Here is a 19,803-nt window from a genome sequence, read left to right on the forward strand (position 1 = left end):
AAACTGTCGAAGCTGCGTTGGTAAAGTACCGGAACTTCAACCGCTGATAGAAAGCACCGAAGCTGAAATCGTTATAGGTGCAGAACGCTGGCTGTAGCCAGAGATAAATTCTGCCGAAATTTTTACAAAGGCACAGACGGTGTTTAGAAAGGATAGATTGCATGCAACCGGTGGTGGCGTGTTTGTCTCTGTTAGTAGTAGTTTATCCTGTAGTGAAGTAGAAGTGGATACTTCCTGTGAATTATTATGCGTGGAGGTTACACTCAACAACCGAGCTAGGTTAATAATTGGCTCCTTTTACCGACCTCCCGTCTCAGCAGCATTAGTGGCAGAACAACTGAGAGAAAATTTGGAATACGTTTCACATAAATTTTCTCAGCATGTTATAGTCTTAGGTGGAGATTTCAATTTACCAGATATAGACTGGAACACTCAGATGTTTAGGACGGGTGGTAGGGACAGAGCATCGAGTGACATTATACTGAGAGCACTATCCGAAAATTACCTCGAGCAATTAAACAGAGAACCGACTCGTGGAGATAACATCTTGGACCTACTGATAACAAACAGACCCGTACTTTTCGACTCAGTGTGTACAGAACAGGGAATCAGTGATCATAAGGCCGTTGCAGCATCCCTGAATATGGAAGTTAGTAGGAATATAAAAAGGGGAGGAAGGTTTATCTGTTTAGAAAGAGTAATAGAAAGCAGATTTCAGACTACCTAAGAGATCAAAGCGAAAATTTCTGTTCCGACATTGACAGTGTTGAGTGTTTACGGAAAAAGTTCAAGGCAATCGTAAAATGCGTTTTAGACAGGTACGTGCCGAGTAAAACTGTGAGGGACGGGAAAAACTCACCGTGGTACAACAACAAAGTTAGGAAACTACTGCGAAAGCAAAGAGAGCTTCACTCTAAGTTCAAACGCAGCCAAAACCTCTCAGACAAACAGAAGCTAAACGATGTCAAAGTTAGCGTAAGAAGGGCTATGCGTGAAGCGTTCAGTGAATTCGAAAGTAAAATTCTATGTACCGACCTAACAGAAAATCCTAGGAACTTCTGGTCTTACGTTAAATCAGTAAGTGGCTCGAAACAGCATATCCAGACACTCCGGGATGATGATGGCATTGAAACAGAGGATGACACGCGTAAAGCTGAAATACTAAACACCTTTTTCCAAAGCTGTTTCACAGAGGAAGACCGCACTGCAGTTCCCTCTCTAAATCCTCGCACAAACGAAAAAATGGCTGATATCGAAATAAGTGTCCAAGGAATAGAAAACCAACTGGAATCACTCAACAGAGGAAAGTCCACTGGACCTGACGGGATACCAATTCGATTCTACACAGAGTACGCGAAAGAACTTGCCCCCCTTCTAATAGCCGTGTACCGCAAGTCTCTAGAGGAACGAAAGGTTCCAAATGAGTGGAAAAGAGCACAGGTAGTCCCAGTCTTCAAGAAGGGTCGTCGAGCAGATGCGCAAAACTATAGACCTATATCTCTGACGTCGATCTGTTGTAGAATTTTAGAACATGTTTTTTGCTCGAGTATCATGTCGTTTTTGGAAACCCAGAATCTACTATGTAGGAATCAACATGGATTCCGGAAACAGCGATCGTGTGAGACCCAACTCGCTTTATTTGTTCATGAGACCCAGAAAATATTAGATACAGACTCCCAGGTAGATGCTATTTTTCTGGACTTCCGGAAGGCGTTCGATACAGTTCCGCACTGTCGCCTGATAAACAAAGTAAGAGCCTACGGAATATCAGACCAGCTGTGTGGCTGGATTGAAGAGTTTTTAGCAAACAGAACACAGCATGTTGTTATCAGTGGAGAGACGTCTACAGACGTTAAAGTAACCTCTGGCGTGCCACAGGGGAGTGTTATGGGACCATTGCTTTTCACAATATATATAAATGACCTAGTAGATAGTGTCGGAAGTCCCATGCGGCTTTTCGCGGATGATGCTGTAGTATACAGAGAAGTTGCAGCATTAGAAAATTGTAGCGAAATGCAGGAAGATCTGCAGCAGATAGGCACTTGGTGCAGGGAGTGGCAACTGACCCTTAACATAGACAAATGTAATGTATTGCGAATACATAGAAAGAAGGATCCTTTATTGTATGATTATATGATAGCGGAACAGACACTGGTAGCAGTTACTTCTGTAAAATATCTGGGAGTATACGTGCGGAACGATTTGAAGTGGAATGATCATATAAAATTAATTGTTGGTAAGGCGGGTACTAGGTTGAGATTCATTGGGAGAGTGCTTAGAAAATGTAGTCCATCAACAAAGGAGGTGGCTTACAAAACACTCGTTCGACCTATACTTGAGTATTGCTCATCAGTGTGGGATCCGTACCAGATCGGTTTGACGGAGGAGATAGAGAAGATCCATAGAAGAGTGGTGAGTTTCGTCACAGGGTTATTTGGTAACCGTGATAGCGTTACGGAGATGTTTAATAAACTCAAGTGGCAGATTCTGCAAGAGAGGCGCTCTGCATCGCGGTGTAGCTTGCTCGCCAGGTTTCGAGATGGTGCGTTTCTGGATGAGGTATCGAATATATTGCTTCCCCCTACTTATACCTCCCGAGGAGATCACGAATGTAAAATTAGAGAGATTAGAGCGCGCACGGAGGCTTTCAGGCAGTCGTCCTTCCCGCGAACCATACGCGACTGGAACAGGAAAGGGAGGTAACGACAGAGGCACGTAAAGTGCCCTCCGCCACACACCGTTGGGTGGCTTGCGGAGTATAAATGTAGATGTAGATGTAGATGCGGTTGTTGTTGTTGTTGCTGCTACTGTCGATGTATCTCAGCATACATTTCATCCACAACTTGGTGGATATATGCTGTAACAATATGACCAAATGTATTTATTACCACAATATCTGCTTATCACGTAATTCTCACTGCCTCGGGGATTTGCCATAAATGGCATTGCCACGGCAGCTATTACCATGCTTCATTTTTTCAAATAAAAGCTAGTATTATGCACACAAGCAAGAAGGCGATCTGAGACACCGGCAAACGATATCAGAATAAGGTTGGGGATGAAAGGGGTAGGGTTTATATAGACTCAAGCTCCGCTCATTAATTTGGCAGGTACCAAACATTCGGGGAGACCATGGTCGAAATATCTGGACAGGTTGATTCATGCATGCACAAACAGAATGTAACCAATAGAGAGAGAGTGGAAGTGTTTTCCCACGTTTCAGATATAAAAAGGGTGCCGACTTTTGCTCTGGGGTCACTGGACTGTCCAGATGGCAATACCCGAGGTGCTCTCTAGGTGAGTGAATAACGAACTACTGCTCAGTATGTGTTTGGCTGCCTTTGTGACCGTGCAGGTTACAGGCAACACGTGGAGGAGTGTGCTTGTGTTCTCAAATGTCTCTGCATACAAGACTTCAGATATATGGCAAGTTTTCTTGAAATTTAATTACTTGATTTGCTTTTGTCTGTCTGTAGACGTGGGGATAGATCATGTCACTCTTTGTTATGTGATCACCAGTCAGTAGTTCCCCCTAATGTCGCTGGGGGGCGCTGGGATCGCTCACTAGTTGTCTGCGAGTTTGGGCACAACGCTTTGGACACTGGGAAGCAGATGTGTTGCCGCGATGGTCCCAGCAAAGTGTGGTAAAGGATTTTTTTTTTTTCTAGCGTCATGCATTTACTTGGAGCTGTTAGTGGATGTGTGTTTTATAGAGTCTGTTTGTGGCATCCTTGTTAGGCTACGGTTTTTTCGCTATATGTTATTCCCACCACCAATCTGTAGGACTATAATCAGGGCAGAACATCATGTCTGATGTGATGTGGAAAGCCAGTGTTTCCTACCACCTCTTACCTGTCGGCACAGCCATGCAAAGGGTTGCTGTGACCTGACGCTTTTTTTGAGGATTAGCACGACTTCTGGTCTGTGCACTGCACCAGCTGGCGCCATGTGCATGGTAATACTGAGGCAGCTGGTGCGTGGGCGCCCAATGTACTGGTCGGCACGTCTGCTCTGCGATCAGTGTGAACAAGGGATCGAAAGATTTTGAACAGTGTAATTACTTTCAGTGAGTTATGTTGACATCGATTAGGTGACGGTATTCGTTGCATGAGCAGAAAAAAAGCAATCTATTTAATTACTTCTTCTTGATGTACTTTATAAGCAAACAGCAGAGAATGATGAGCTTTTCCCACCAAATAAAAGAGAGATCAAACTACTGCAAATTTAATTTTATAAATAACCTGTATATCCTCTTCTACGTAATTGATTTGAATTTCCTGTCATGAGATCCTTTCTCTCCTGCACAGACTGAGTCCTTTTCGCGCCAATTTCCAGATGGGGGAGGGAAGGGTGAGTGGGGGATTTACCACAGGGCAAGGTGCTAATTAATTGATTAATTTAATGAATTAGTCAATTAATTTGATATAAAAAAATATGCTTGTATCGTCGAGGGGGAGGAGAGATGGAGGGGGAGAGAGAGGAGTGAGGGGCTTTGTTGAAATCAGTCAAGTTTGCCCTTGAATGTATGCAACCTGGCCTAACAAAATGCACTTATCCCCCTTTGCCCCACTATTCTTCCGCCGATCTTGCCTGGTACATAGCTTATTACTCTGCAACTGATTAAAGTTTCTAATCAAAGTTATAATCTGTTAATTTCCGAAGTAGGTAAATCAAAGTATAAGGCCTATTACAATTTTAAAGTGGTACCATTGTGAAGGTAACAACTTTAGAGCCTGAAATGGTGTTTTTCATGTGTTTATTTAGTGACCAGTTTTCACTGTCCAATACAGCAGGTCACGCAAAGGGAACAGAGTCAGAACAGACGAGTTCAGCGCACTGGATCCATTTCTTAAGGTCTTGGGCGGAGAGATACCAGCCGTATAGGAAAACATTGCGTAGTTTCTTTGCCAGGATACCTCCTGAAAAAGACAAGTCGACCCTGTGTCCTGAAATAGTGCCATCTACTTCACCTTATTACGGTATAATCGCCATGCAAAGTTAACTGTAGGTTAAGTTGCAAAAAACCGCTTCAACGTGTTGATAACTTTCAGCACACTATTAAATTTATGAGAACACAGAATAGAAAGGAACGTAAACGAGACAAAGGATCAGGTAGGAAAGCTGTATAAGCCGCCACTCAGAGAGAGGAGAACCTAGCCGAGGGTTGGAGACAGGACGCACCCACATTCTGTCTTCACTGACTGCCTTACCGAGTCGTCCACCTATAGCTGGAGGGAGCGCAGCGAATCTCTGGGAGTCTCTCTGTAGCAGCTAGAAACTTCAATAGTAGTGTGTGCCGATCTGTTCTAGTACTCGTTTTCCATAGCGACTGTGCTTTTCTGAATGTATTTGACCGACAAGTAGCAAGGACCAAGGGGCCAGAATTGCATAAGTGGAGGCCCTCTCACCAAGCTCCATTCTGTATGTTTTGGATTTTTCAACATTATAAGAGCAGTTCTCTCCATTCTGAGGATGGAGGCTCAAGCTTTCTTTTCGGTTATCTTTATAACTGTTACTGAATTCAAGACATGCATTTACAAAATGACTACCATTCAGTTGTAAACAATAGCTGAACCCATATAAACATACACTAATGGCCATTAAAATTACTACACCAAGAAGAAATGCAGATGATAAACGGGTACTCATTGTACAAATATATTATACTAGAACTGACATGTGATTATATTTTCACGGAATTTCAGTGAATGGATCCTGAGAAATCAGTACCCAGAACATCCACCTCTGGCCGTAATATCGGGCTTGATAGGCCCGAGAATTGAGTCAAACAGAGCTTGGATGGCGTGTACAGGTACAGATGCCCATGCAGCTTCAACATGATACCACAGTTCATCAAGAGTGGTGACTGGCGTATTGTGACGAGCCAGTTCCTCGGCCACCATTGACCAGACGTTTTCAATTGGGAGTCAAACAGAGCTTGGATGGCGTGTACAGGTACAGATGCCCATGCAGCTTCAACATGATACCACAGTTCATCAAGAGTGGTGACTGGCGTATTGTGACGAGCCAGTTCCTCGGCCACCATTGACCAGACGTTTCCAATTGGTGAGAGATCTGGAGAATGTGCTGGCCAGGGCAGCAGTCGAACATTTTCTGTATCCAGAAAGGCCCGTACAGGACGTGCAACATACGGTCGTGCGTTATCCTGCTGAAATGTAGGGTTTCGCAGGGATCGAATAAAGGGTAGAGCAACGGGTCGTAACACATCTGAAATGTAACGTCCACTGATCAAAGTGCCGTCAGTGCGAACAAGAGGTGACCGAGACGTGTAACCAATGCCACTCCGTACCATCACGCGGGGTGATACGCCAGTATGTCGATGACGAATACACGCTTCCAATGTGAGTTCACCGCGATGTCGCCAAACACGGATGCGACCATCGTGATGCTGTAAACAGAACTGGATTCATCCGAAAAAATGACTTTTTGCCATTCGTGCACCCAGGTTCGTCGTTGAGTTCACCATCACAGGCGCTCCTGTTTGTGATGCAGCGTCGAGGGTAACCGCAGCCATGGTCTCCGAGCTGATAGTCCATGCTGCTGCAAACGTCGTCGAACTGTTCGTGCAGATGGTTGTTGTCTTGCAAACGTCCCCATTTGTTGACTCAGGGATCGAGACGTGGCTGCACGATCCGTTACAGCCATGCGGATAAGATGTCTGTCATCTCGACTGCTATTGATACGAGGCCGTTGGGATCCAGCATGGTGTTCCGTATTACCCTCCTGAACCCATCGATTCCATATTCTGCTAACAGTCATTGGATCTCGACCAACGTGAGCAGCAATGTTGCGATACGATAAACCGCAATCGCGATAGGCTACTATCCGACTTTTATCAAAGTCGGAAACGTGATGGTACGCATTTCTCCTCCTTACACGAGACATCACAACAACGTTTCACCAGCCAACGCCCGTCAACTGCTGTTTGTGTATGAGAAATCGGTTGGAAACTTTCCTCATGTCAGCACGTTGTAGGTGTCGGCACCGGCGCCAACCTTGTATGAATGCTCTCAAAAGCTAATCATTTGGATATCACAGCATCTTCTTCCTGTCGGTTAAATTTCGCGTCTGTAGCGCGTCATCTTGGTGGTGTAGCAATTTTAATGGCCAGTAGTGTATGTCTTCAATTCTACATGAGGCGGGCATGCCCATCCTCATGAGTTCTGCATGGTTCAGCAGGCATCAGCTGCTAGGATGGCACCCGGCGATGCTTTATCAGGACTCTGTCCTGGCAATGAAGATGAGGCCAAGTCAGTTGTGACAACAGCGTTTCCTGGTGGAGCGACACGCCAGACAGTGGCCCTGCTGCCCTTTGCTCCACGGTGGCAGAGGCAGCTGTGCACAGGTCTCGATACACACCCATGGGACAGGCAGCAGACGGTGGCTGGCGTAGTGATGCCGATTCCCTCCTGGGACTCAGTGGCAGTGGCAGCAGGCACGAACAACAAGCTGGTTGGGCTGTGGCACCGAGTCCATCTAAGGACCCAGTGCGGTGGCAGACACATTCTGGTCTCGAACTGGAAGATGCTTCTGGCGTTGCCCAGTCGTCTCGTATTCCAGCAGTGCTCTGGCATCGTGGTGCGGCTGCTCGGCGATGAAATCAAACGACGTCCTCCCCTCAAATTCGGCCTCATTTTTGCTCCCTTGCTATCTATTTCGTTCTCTAAAACCTGGTGTCTAGTCACATCGCCCATAACAAAGAGACTCTCTCGAGCGTGATGGCAGCAGCCCTCTTGCTGCATCACTCTTTACTGTGCAAGGCATTTTACTGCTCTGCTCAGCAGTTATCGCTTCACAACTCACTTGCACATATCAGTTATTGTGCCCTATATGTCGACATAGCATGGCCGATGGCCAGTTCTGTTACCACAATTCTCCGTGGCAGCCTCAATGCTACTTTCAGTCACTTACACAAAAGATTTAATAGTTTTACCTAAAATACTGTTTAGTGTGACTACATCATAAAATATTTGTACTTTATTTCGAGACGCATGAATGCCTTGCCACATCCAGCTCTATAATGTAAGTTAAAAACTACAACTAGATCTTAAATCATCAGACTGTCATTGGTTAAATTTATATTTATATTTATTGGATAAGGGTCTGGGGCACTCATGCTGAATTCATACTACCTTCGTACGTGGAGAAATGGTAGTTATGTCATAATTTGCATATAAATAAAATAAAATATTTATAATTGTTTGTGCTTTTTGACGGTTCTGAAACGAACACGTTCTCATGATTTTTGACATCATCAGCTTTCATATGATGTATCGTATTTGTGTGTTTGGTTCATTTGTTATAAATTTTGTAATTTGTGATAATGAAGAACATCAGTTATTTTTAAATTGTTATGCTTAGAAACCATCGGTTCTAGGCGCTACAGTCTGGAACCGCGCGACCGCGACGGTCGCAGGCTCGAATCCTGCCTCGGGTATGGATGTTTGTGATGTCCTTAGGTTAGTTAGGTTTAAGTAGTTCTAAGTTCTAGGGGACTGATGACCTCAGAAGTTAAGTCCCATAGCGCTCAGAGCCATTTGAAACGAAGTTAAACTTCCATCGACGTCGACTCATCGTCGTGCCTCATTTGGTGTATCTAGTTTTCACGTGGCTTGTCTGTAAGGCGAGTTATGTACTTATCGTAGAATATTACAATTTGTTAACTCCGCCTGGTTAGCTGAGTGGTAACGTGTTTGTTTACCATGCAGCAGGCCTGGGCTCGATTCCCGGCTGGGTCGGAGATTTCCTCCACCTGTGGACTGGGCGTTGTGTCTTTCTCAACATCATCATCACCGATAAGCCAGCTGGTCAATGTGGCATCACCTGAAATAAGACCTGCAACCTGGCGACCGAACTTTCCCGGATGGGGCTTCCCGACCAACAGTGTCACATACTCATTTCATTTGTGTCTCCTTCTTTCCACTCCCCTAAAAGTACACTAGAGTATACGTTAACGGCAGAATTATGCCACCTCTGTTTGGGGTCAGAAACTACTACCCCTTACTGGTACTATCTTTAACATGATGCGGAGATGTCGTGTTGTTCATGGCGTATTTTGCTGTTTTGTTATTATTATTATTGATTTTATGGCCTTCATTGGACCACTGTAGTCAAAAATACAAAGTTCTAAACAAGTTGTTACACATGGATACAATTTGGTTCGATAATAACTTAATATATTTAGGTAATATAATTATTAGAGGCTTTTCTTATATGAGAGGTGTTTTGCTCTTCTGTCTGCCCAATATTTCTTCATTCTTTCAGATATTTTCTTTCTTTCTTCATCTGAGACAACTCTTCCAGTACTCCTTTTATTGATTTTCATTTGTAGTCGGGTTTGCGGGTCTTGCAGTATTCTGGTTTTCTCTGTCTTGTTTTTTAGGTCATCTACTGTAATTTGAAGTTCTTTTATATCTTCCTTAATTTCCGTGATCCATTTAATGTCGCTCTTGCTATTCCACAATTTTTGTATTATTTTTTTACTAATTCTGTTTTCTGGAGTTCTCATCAGATGTCCAAAGAATGAGATGCGTTTCTTCCTGATTGTGCTCATGACTGTTTCTATTTTCTTATATACTGTTTCATTTGATGCTATTCTCCAATGTCCATTTTTATTTTATACTGTTTATTTATACATGTCCTAATTATTCTTCTTTCTATTTTTAGTATTCTGTCAATTTCTGCTGTATTAGTTGTTTTGAAGATAGTTTCAGCTGCATATGTTATTTCTGGTTGTGTAACTGTTTTATAGTGTTTTAATTTTGCATCTATAGATAGTTTTTTTTTGTTGTATGTAGTTTTGGTAATGTAATTTGCATAGTTCATTTTTTTAATTCTGTTTTGCCATGATGGCTTCTCATTTAGATTGTATGTTATTATTTCGCCTAAATATTTAAATTTATCAACAATTTTGATTTCCTGTTCTCCTATTGTAATTTTGTTTGCAAGTGGTGGATCAGTTATAATAATCTCCGTTTTTTCAAATGATATTCTAAGGCCTACTTTCTCTGCTATTTCTTGTAGTGATTTCGCTTGTTGCCTGGCTTCTTGAACGGTGTTGGCTAGGAGAGCAAGATCATCATCGAATCCCAAGCAGTTTAAGCTAATATCATCTTGTGCACTTCCAATTCTTATCCTCTTTGGATTGTCCTTGTACCATTCTCTCATTATGTATTCCCGTGCACAGTTGAAAAGTAATGGTGATAGGCAGTCACCTTGTCTTAAGCCTGTTTTTATGAGGAATGGTTCCGAAATTTCTCCTCTAAACTTCACTTTTGATTTGGTGTTGGTTAGAGTGAGTTGTATTATTTTAATTAGTTTTGGATGGAGTCCTAGATTTCTTAAAATTTTTAATACTGACGGTCTGTGGAGACAGTCATATGCCTTCTTAAAATCTACAAATGTTATTGCCAGAGGTTTGTTCCGTTTCTTGTAGTATGCCATAATCAATTTTAAACTAATTATCTGCTCTGCACAGCTTCTCCATGGTCTGAAACCTCCCTAATATTCCCCTAACTCCTGTTCTAATTGCTCCTTGATTCTTTCATATAGGATCTTGGATAGAATTTTATATGTGCAATCTAGGAGAGAAATGCCTCTGTAGTTGTCTGGGTTGCTCTTATCTCCCTTTTTGTGTAGTGGGTGGATGATAGCTGTGGTCCAATGTTTGGGAAATTGTTCTGTTACCCAAATTTTTGTTAGAGCCATGTGTAAGGAGGTCTTGACTGTGTCACTTGCATATTTCCACATTTAAATAAAAACCTGATCTTTTCCACATGCCTTATAATTTTTTTGTTCTTTAAGAATTTCTTCTACTTCTTGGAAAGTTGGAGGGTCTAGTTTGTTAGGTTTGGTTTTTATTGGGGTATTTATGTTGATTTGTAAAGGTTCTTTGGGTTCCTCGCAATTCAGAAGTTTGTAAAATGCTTTTGCCATGATTTCTGCATTTTCCTTGTTACTGTGTGTCATTCTTCCATCTTCATCTTTCAGTATTAGTGTAGGGGCCTCATACTGTTGTAGTTGTTTCCCAAAGATTTTGTAGTAGTTCCTGGAGTTGGTTTTATGATAATTACCTTCTATAGACTTTATAATATCTTTATGAAATCCTCTCTTGATTCTTCTAATATTTTGAGTGAATTTTTTTCTTTCATTTTTTAGGTTGATGGCATTTTCTTCAGTTTTATGTGTTTGAAACTTTAACCATGCTTGGTGTCTATCTTCATGGAATTTGTCACATTCTGATGTCCACCATGCATGTTTCCTTCGTGGATTCAAGGGAGCTAGACTCTCTGCTTCTTTTTTAAGATTAGGCACTAGTTGTTCTAGATCATCTGTTAATTTGATGGTTTGTGTTATTTGTTGGTACTTATTATTTTTAATTAGCTGATGTGGGTCAAACCTCCTTTTTATTTTACTAGTTTTTCCGGTCCTCTTCTTTAACGGCGTGAATTTGATTTTAATTTTAACCATATAATGGTGAGCCTGTGTCTGCTCCTCTCAGTACTTTAACATTGTGGATCTCCTTATGAAAACTTTTGTCCATACAGACATGGTCTAGCTGCCACTCGCCCTTCCTCCAGTCTGGATGTTTCCATGTTTTAAGTTTACTTGGCTTCCTCTTAAAGTATGTTGATTTAGATATAAGGTTGTGTTCTCTGCAGAGTTCTACAAGTCTTTGACCGTTTTTGTTTGTAAATTTATGTGGACTCCATTTTCCAATTATATCTTTATATTTCCTTTCTTTTCCCAACTGAGCATTGAAATCTCCCAATAAGACTTTTACATTCTTTTTATTTACTCTGTTTACAGTTTGTTCTAGAAGGTCCCAAAATTTATCTACTTCTTCCTTTGTTTTTGTTAGACAATTTTTTTTCATTTGTTGGGGCATGAGCATTTATTATTGTACAGGTTTTATTCATTGTTTTAAAGTTTAGAGTCGCAATTCTTGGTGATACTGCTTGGAAATCCGTTACTGAATCTATTATTTTTATGTTTACTAAAAACCCTGTTCCAAACTGGGGACATTGTTTCATTGCCCTCGGTCCTGGTTTCCCATTATAAATTCTGTATCCTTGTGATTCGAATGGGTCCTCTGTGGTGTTTCTCATTTCTTGGATCCCTGTTATTAAAATTTTTTGTTTATTTAGTTCATCTGTGAGCTCCTTGAGTTTTCCGGTCTGAAGTAGTGAGTTTATGTTGTGTGTTGCTATATAATTTATTTGCTTATGTTTAATCTTCTTTTTGTGTTTTAGTGTGCATTTGGATGGTTGCAAACGCTCCGATTCGTTGCTGTCTTCTAGTTGACTACTCACCGAATCCGATGTAGCCTTTTCCTGCCTTTTTGAGCAGGACGGTGGAATTTTTTTCCTAAAAGACCTTTCCATTTTTGACTGTCGAAGGTTGTCAACCTTAGTTGGAGCAAGCTCCGATTTACAACTCCGGTTGTTAACCGCAGAGGGTGTGTTTGGTCCGCGAGAGCTAATTTATTTCACTCAAGTCCGCCAGTAAACCGGTGAGGACTTCCCTATCCGCCACCTGGGACGCGCCACGTAGGAGTATCACCTCTCCTCCTACTATGACAGCATAGTAGGTTCGTGGGTTGCTGTTTTGTATTATAACTCGCCATTTCCAGGCAAGGGCGGTTTGAAGATTTGCCCCAAACACGTCACTTATAATTGAATGTCAGTTAACGAATCATCAACAATATAAGCCATCAAGAGATACTACTTAGCGTTTTCGCACATTCTGGGGCGTTCCCATGAATCTAATAAAAGTATTTTTTGCTATATTCAGTGTTATCTACATTTCTGTTTGATTAGAAAACGAAGGATGGAATAAATACACTATTTGCCATTAAAATTGCTGCACCAAGAAGAAATGCAGATGATAAACGGATATTCATTGGACTAATATACTAGAACTGACAGGTGATTACATTTTCACGCAATTTGGGTGCATAGATCCTGACAAATCAGTACCCAGAACAACCACCTCTGGCCTGGGCATTGAGTCAAACAGAGCTTGGCTGGCGTGTACAGGTACAGCCGCCCATGCTGCTTCAACACGATACCACAGTTCATCAAAAGTAGTGACTGGCGTATTGTGACGAGCCAGTTGCTCGGCCACCATCGACCAGACGTTTACAATTGGTGAAAGATCTGGAGAATGTGTGGGCCACGGCAGCAGTCGAACATTTTCTGTATCCAGAAAGGCCCGTACAGGACCTGCAACATGCGGCGTGCACTATCCTGCTGAAATGTAGGGTTTCGCAGGGATCGGATGAAGGGTAGAGCCACGGGTCGTAACACATCTGAAATGTAACGTCCACTGTTCAAAGTGTCGTTAACGCGAACAAAGGGTGACCGAGACGTGTAACCAATGGCACCCCATACCATCACGCCGAGTGATACGTCAGTATGGCGATGGCGAATACAAGCTTCCAATGTGCGTTCACCGCGATGTCGCCAAACACGGATGCGGCCATCATGATGCTGTAAACAGAACCTGGATTCATCCGAAAAAATGACATTTTGCTATTCGTGCACCAGGTTCGTCGTTGAGTACACCATCACAGGCGCTCCTGTCTCTGATGCAGCGTCAGGGTAACCGCAGCCATGGTCTCCGAGCTGATAGTCCATGCTGCTGCAAACGTCATCGAACTGTTCGTGCAGATGGTTGTTATCTTGCAAACGTCCCCATTTGTTGACTCAGGGGTCGAGACATGGCTGCACAATCCGTTACAGCCATGCGGATAAGATGCCTGTTATGTCGACTGCTAGTGATACGAAGCCGTTGGCATCCAGCACGGCGTACCGTATTACCCTCCTGACCCCATCGATTCCATATTCTGCTAACAGTCATTGGATCTCGACTAACGCGAGCAGCAATGTCGCGATACGATAAACAGCAATCGCGATAGGCTACAATGCGACCTTTATCAAAGTCGGAAACGTGATGGTACGCATTTCTCCTTCTTACACGAGGCATCACAACAACGTTTCACCAGGCAACGCCGGTCAACTGCTGTTTGTGTATGAGAAATCGGTTGGAAACATTCCTCATGTGAGCAAGTTGTATGTGTCGCCACCGGCGCCAACCTTGTATGAATGCTCTCAAAAGCTAATCATTTGGATATCACAGCATCTTCTTCCTGTCGGTTAAATTTCGCGTCTGTAGCACGTCGTCTTGGTGGTGTAGCAATTTTGATGGCCAGTAGTGTATTTGGTTGTTTATTTCCAAATGTCTAGCAATGTTCGAGTGTGTGGTTAGGCAGGAACCTAAGACGACAACTTAAATTGCTGTAAGTGGAACGGGCAACAATAAAATTTATATTGTTCCTTGTCACCGTGAAGAGACATTTACTTCACTTTACAACCAGTGGCACTTCCGGTTGGTATAATTCTGCCACAAACACCATGTGATGAACAAACACGTTCAGGCTGGATCGGAAAAATCCCAATCCTCTGCTCGTGTCTGCATCTTCGCACCCTGTGCTGCCTCGGACCACATGCTCTACGTCAGCACCCTGGTCGCTCATCGACAGCTACTGATCACATCCCTATGAGCCGCGGGACAGCTGCTCGTAATTGTTACAGATCTCCTTTGGCTAGTTTTAAACATTATGCTACGTGATCACTGCTACAGTCTTCAGCCAGTGTCTTGCTTGTCCTGAAGAGTAAGCTGAGAGAAATGCCGATATGTAGAACAGTTTATTTTGCATTTCCCCCCAGCAGCTGACCTACTGACCTACCAGAGCTCAACAAGCAGTCAGTTCGTTACATTGTGCACCAATAGACCAGAAGAGGACCGGCAAGCGTAGTGTAAGCAGATTATCCAGTGGACTTGTTAGAGCCTTAAGGGCTTAAAGGGGGTAGGACGTCAAACGGGCCGACTTGGAGCAGGAGAGGCATCACAGGACATTTTAATTTCCACTGTCTATACTTTTACAAATAAATTCATAAAACTTTGTCAGCATGAGCAGGAGCGATTCTGAATTTACACTCACAGCAGTGGAAGTTCGAAAAAATAATAAAATAATGTTTTTTACATGTAAAATTTCATCATTTTTTTCACTTACTAATGGCAGCATTTGTTGCTATAGGTACACTTTTCTTCATAAGTAAGAGACATTCTTCGATGAATTTTGCACAGCATACAAACCATACTTAAAGGTGTATGAAACTCTAGAATTTTACAAATCTGTTAAAAACTGTGGTAAAAATTGTGGTAATTAACTAGAAAATTTGGGTTTTTTCTAAACATAAAGTTTCAAATATAACAGCTCATTGGTTTCTTCATAAATTAAATAAATTCTAGAGTTTGATACACCTGTAAGTATGGTTTGTATGCTGTGCAAAATTCATCGAAGAATCTCTCTAACTTATGAAGAAAAGTGTACCTATAGCAACAAATGCAGCCAGTAGTAAGTGAAAAAATGATGAAATTTCGCAGGTAAAAAAATTTATTTTGTTACGTTTTCGAACTTCCACTGCAATGGGTGTGAATTCTGAATCCTTCCTGGTGATGCTAACAAAGTTTTATGAATTTATTTGCAAAAGTATAGACACTGGAAATTAAAATGTCTTGAGATGCCTCTCCTGCTCCAAGTCGGCCCGTTTGACGTCCTAGCCCCCTTAAGTCTTTTACCAATAAAACACAGCCTTTAGTTCGCCTTCCCTACACCCTTTTTTTATTGCCACTTAAGAAATCTCCCCCAAATCATTTGTACAGATGAAGAATAGTAAAGGCCTACCATAGTTCGTAAGGGAACGCCACATGTAGCTTTGGATTCACTAGATGCTTTCAAGGGGAGGTCCCCAGGTGGGGGATCGTCTTTTTGAAACTAAATGTACGATGATGTAGGTTAGGATCCCAAATCACACCCTGCAGCCGTTGACTCCGGTAGATCCTCATTTGCGAGTAACTGACAAAAAAAAAAAAAAAAAAAATCGTCGTTTTGCATGATGCTCAATAACATTAAAACAGGCTAGATCTGTATTCTAGTTGAGTGGAGTAATGGATAGGCTAATAGTTTCCCATGCAAGAGGTAGTGGGTTCGAATCTCATCAAGGCCACAATTTTCTTTATTTTTAAACCTTTACCTAAGTGATTTTGATCATTATTTTATTCAGTTAATTGGTTTAAGTGAAATGTTTTATCTCTATTCCTCTGTCACATTATTTTAATCATCGCAATAACTTTTTTTCATTTGTTTAATTTTTCTTTATGTGATTATTTTCCAACCAGAATTTTTGTGAATATGAATTTAATTATATTTATCTATTATAGTATTTAGTTATCTGAATATTCCTATCCGTCAGTTACAAAACCAAAGACCAAACAGTCTATTAATATTGACTGTACAGTGATGTGAATATAATGTGTACGAAATAACCGGGCGATAAACAGAAGAAATTAAATCGAAATTAATGTATAAAATTAATTAAAAACACGTAACATGGATTTCAACTGGAGAAAGAATGATGGGAAGAAAAATGAGAGCAACTGAAGAGATTATAAAAAATACATTTAAATCAATTACTCGAATAAAAATGATTATGAATGTCATTTCCATAAAGATTTTAAAATAAAAGAAATTACTGCACATGGCGGGATTCGAACCCACAACTTCCTGCATGTGAAGCTACTGTCCTGTTCATTACACGACGCAACCAGACTATTCGAAGCAACTTTTTTAACGCTATTGTGTGTCACACAATATTCCGAAATTTTTTTTCGTCAGTTACTCGCAAATGAGGACCCAACAGAGTGAATGGCTGCAGTGTGTGATAATTGGGATCTTAACCTACAGTAGTGTACAGATGGTTTCAAAAAGGCTATTCCACTGTTGGGGGCCTCCCCTTGTTAGATGCCCTTATTACAACACAGTGGAGGCCTCAGAGCGCACTGAATTCTCAACATTAGATATCACATGCAGTCTTGCTTTCGTAGGTATGTGTGCACTGTCGTGTACCTGATGTGTGATGTAAAGCTCATTTTAGAAATATCGCTTTTGTCGTTGTTGCAGAGTGGTCCCGCGCCGTGATGATCCTGTGCGGCCTCATGGTGCTCGCATGCGTGCTGCTGCTGATCGCAGTCTATGAGGTAACGCAGACTGGGCCAATGCTCAACATCTCCGTCTGTGGCCCACTTCTAACAGTGTGGCACAATTCTCTGTAAATGGTTGCTCGGCATCTTTTTATATCCTTATATGGATAGTTATATGGATATGGTGTCTGTTCCTTCGGACATGTCCGAAAGAGCGGTCACCGTTGATGACCTGCAGCCGTCTAGAACGAAATTAGAATTATATATTAATACCTTCAGCTGCTGACGGACGTTGATATATATCAATAGGGACAGGTGAAAATGTGTGCCCTGACCGGGACTCGAACACGGGTCTCCTGCTTACATGGCAGACGCTCTATCCATCTGAGCCACCGAGGGCACAGAGGACAGTGCGACTGCAGGGACTATCTCGCGCACGCCTCCCGCGAGACCCACATTCTCACCTCATATGTCCACACACTACCTCCGTAGTTTCCCTACCCAACACACTCATTACTCGTGGAAGACATTCTTACCAAGTCCCACAAGAGTTCGGGGATGCACTTATATTACCTAAACTATTACCGGACTTGGTAAGAATGTCTTCCACGAGTAATGAGTGTGTTGGGTAGCGACACTACAAAGGTAGTTTGTGGATATATAAGGTGAGAATGTGGGTCTCGCGGGAGGCGTGCGCCAAGTAGTCCCTATCGTCGCACACTCCTCTGTGCCCTCGGTGGCTCAGATGGATAGAGCGTCTGCCATGTAAGCACTAGATCCCGGGTTCGAGTCCCAGTCGGGACACACATTTTCACCTGTTCCCGTTGATATATATCAACGCCCGTCAGCAGCTGAAGGTATTAATGTATAATTCTAATTTCTTTTTATATTTGTTACACGAGTTTGAATATGCACCCTACCGATATACTTTCACACCTTCATCAGGGACTTTTAGTGAGCGAATATCGCAGAATATCTGAGTGACCACCATCAAACGTTCATTTCTGAGGAAGAGGATGTGGAACAAAAATGGAAAAAATTCAGAAACATCGTTCAGTTCGCCTTAGATAAGTTCGTACCGACTAAGGTCCAAAGCGAGGGGAAAGATCCACCGTGGTATAACAATCATGTACGAAAGGTACTACGGAAACAAAGAAAGCTTCATCATAGGTTTAAGAGTAGTCGAATCATAGCTGATAAGGAAAAGCTGAACGAAGCGAAAAAGAGCGTAAAGAGAGCAATGAGAGAAGCATTCAACGAATTCGAACATAAAACATTGGCAAACAATCTAAACAAGAACCCTAAAAAGTTTTGGTCATATGTAAAATCGGTAAGCGGATCTAAATCCCCTATTCAGTCACTCGTTGACCACGATGGCACCGAAACAGAGGACGACCGAAGAAAGGCAGAAATACTGAATTCAGTGTTCCGAAACTGTTTCACTGCGGAAAATCGTAACACGGTCCCTGACTTCAGCCGTCGCACGGACGCCAAAATGGAAAATATTGAAATAAACGATATCGGAATTGAAAAACAACTGCTATCACTTAGTAGCGGAAAAGCATCAGGACCAGACGAGATACCCTTAAGATTCTACAGTGATTATGCTAAAGAACTTGCCCCCTTTCTATCAGCAATTTATCGCAGATCGCTGGAAGAACGTAAAGTACCTAGCGACTGGAAGAAAGCGCAGGTCGTTCCCATTTTCAAGAAGGGTCATAAATCAGATGCGAATAATTATAGGCCTATTTCGCTTACGTCAATCTGTTGTAGAATAATGGAACATGTTTTGTGTTCTCGTATTATGACGTTCTTAGATAATACAAATCTCCTTCATCATAACCAACATGGATTCCGCAAACAGAGATCATGTGAAACTCAGCTCGCCCTATTTGCCCAAGAAATTCACAGTGCCGTAGACACTGGCGAGCAGATTGATGCCGTATTCCTGGACTTCAGGAAGGCATTTGGTACGGTTCCGCACTTACGTTTAGTGAAAAAAATACGAGCTTACGGAATATCGGACCAGGTTTGTGATTGGATTCAGGATTTCCTAGAAGAAAGAACACAACATGTCATTCTTAACGGTTCAAAATCTGCAGATGTAGAGGTAATTTCGGGAGTACCGCAGGGAAGCGTGATAGGACCTTTATTGTTTACAATATACATAAATGACTTAGTTGACAACATCGGTAGCTCCGTGAGGCTATTTGCAGATGACACGGTTGTCTACAAGAAAGTAGCAACATCAGAAGACTCGTACGTACTCCAGGAGGACCTGCAGAGGATTAATGCATGGTGCGACAGCTGGCAGCTTTCCCTAAACGTAGATAAATGTAATATAATGCGCATACATAGGGGCAGAAATCCATTCCAGTACGATTATGCCATAGGTGGTAAATCATTGGAAGCGGTAACGACCGTAAAATACTTAGGAGTTACTATCCGGAGCGATATGAAGTGGAATGATCACATAAAACAAATAGTGGGAAAAGCAGGCGCCAGGTTGAGATTCATAGGAAGAATTCTAAGAAAATGTGACTCATCGACGAAAGAAGTAGCTTACAAAACGCTTTTTCGTCCGATTCTTGAGTATTGCTCATCAGTATGGGACCCTTACCAGGTTGGATTAATAGAAGAGATAGACATGATCCAGCGAAAAGCAGCGCGATTCGTCATGGGGACATTCAGTCAGCGCGAGAGCGTTACGGAGATGCTGAACAAGCTCCAGTGGCG

The 19,803-nt window shown here is 42.3% G+C and overlaps 1 protein-coding gene across 1 annotated transcript in view; it reads left to right on the forward strand.

Annotated features, from left to right (window-relative positions):
• LOC124606465 overlaps nucleotides 1-19,803 on the forward strand; it is a 68,238-nt gene that overhangs the window by 15,732 nt on the left and 32,703 nt on the right. The window contains exon 3 of the mRNA XM_047138447.1: nucleotides 17,048-17,124. Within this exon, the coding sequence (XP_046994403.1) occupies nucleotides 17,048-17,124 (77 nt within the window). The remainder of the gene's footprint in view (nucleotides 1-17,047; nucleotides 17,125-19,803) is intronic.

This window comes from Schistocerca americana, chromosome 3, assembly GCF_021461395.2.
Source record: "Schistocerca americana isolate TAMUIC-IGC-003095 chromosome 3, iqSchAmer2.1, whole genome shotgun sequence".
In the NCBI taxonomy this organism is placed as follows: Eukaryota; Metazoa; Arthropoda; class Insecta; order Orthoptera; family Acrididae; genus Schistocerca; species Schistocerca americana.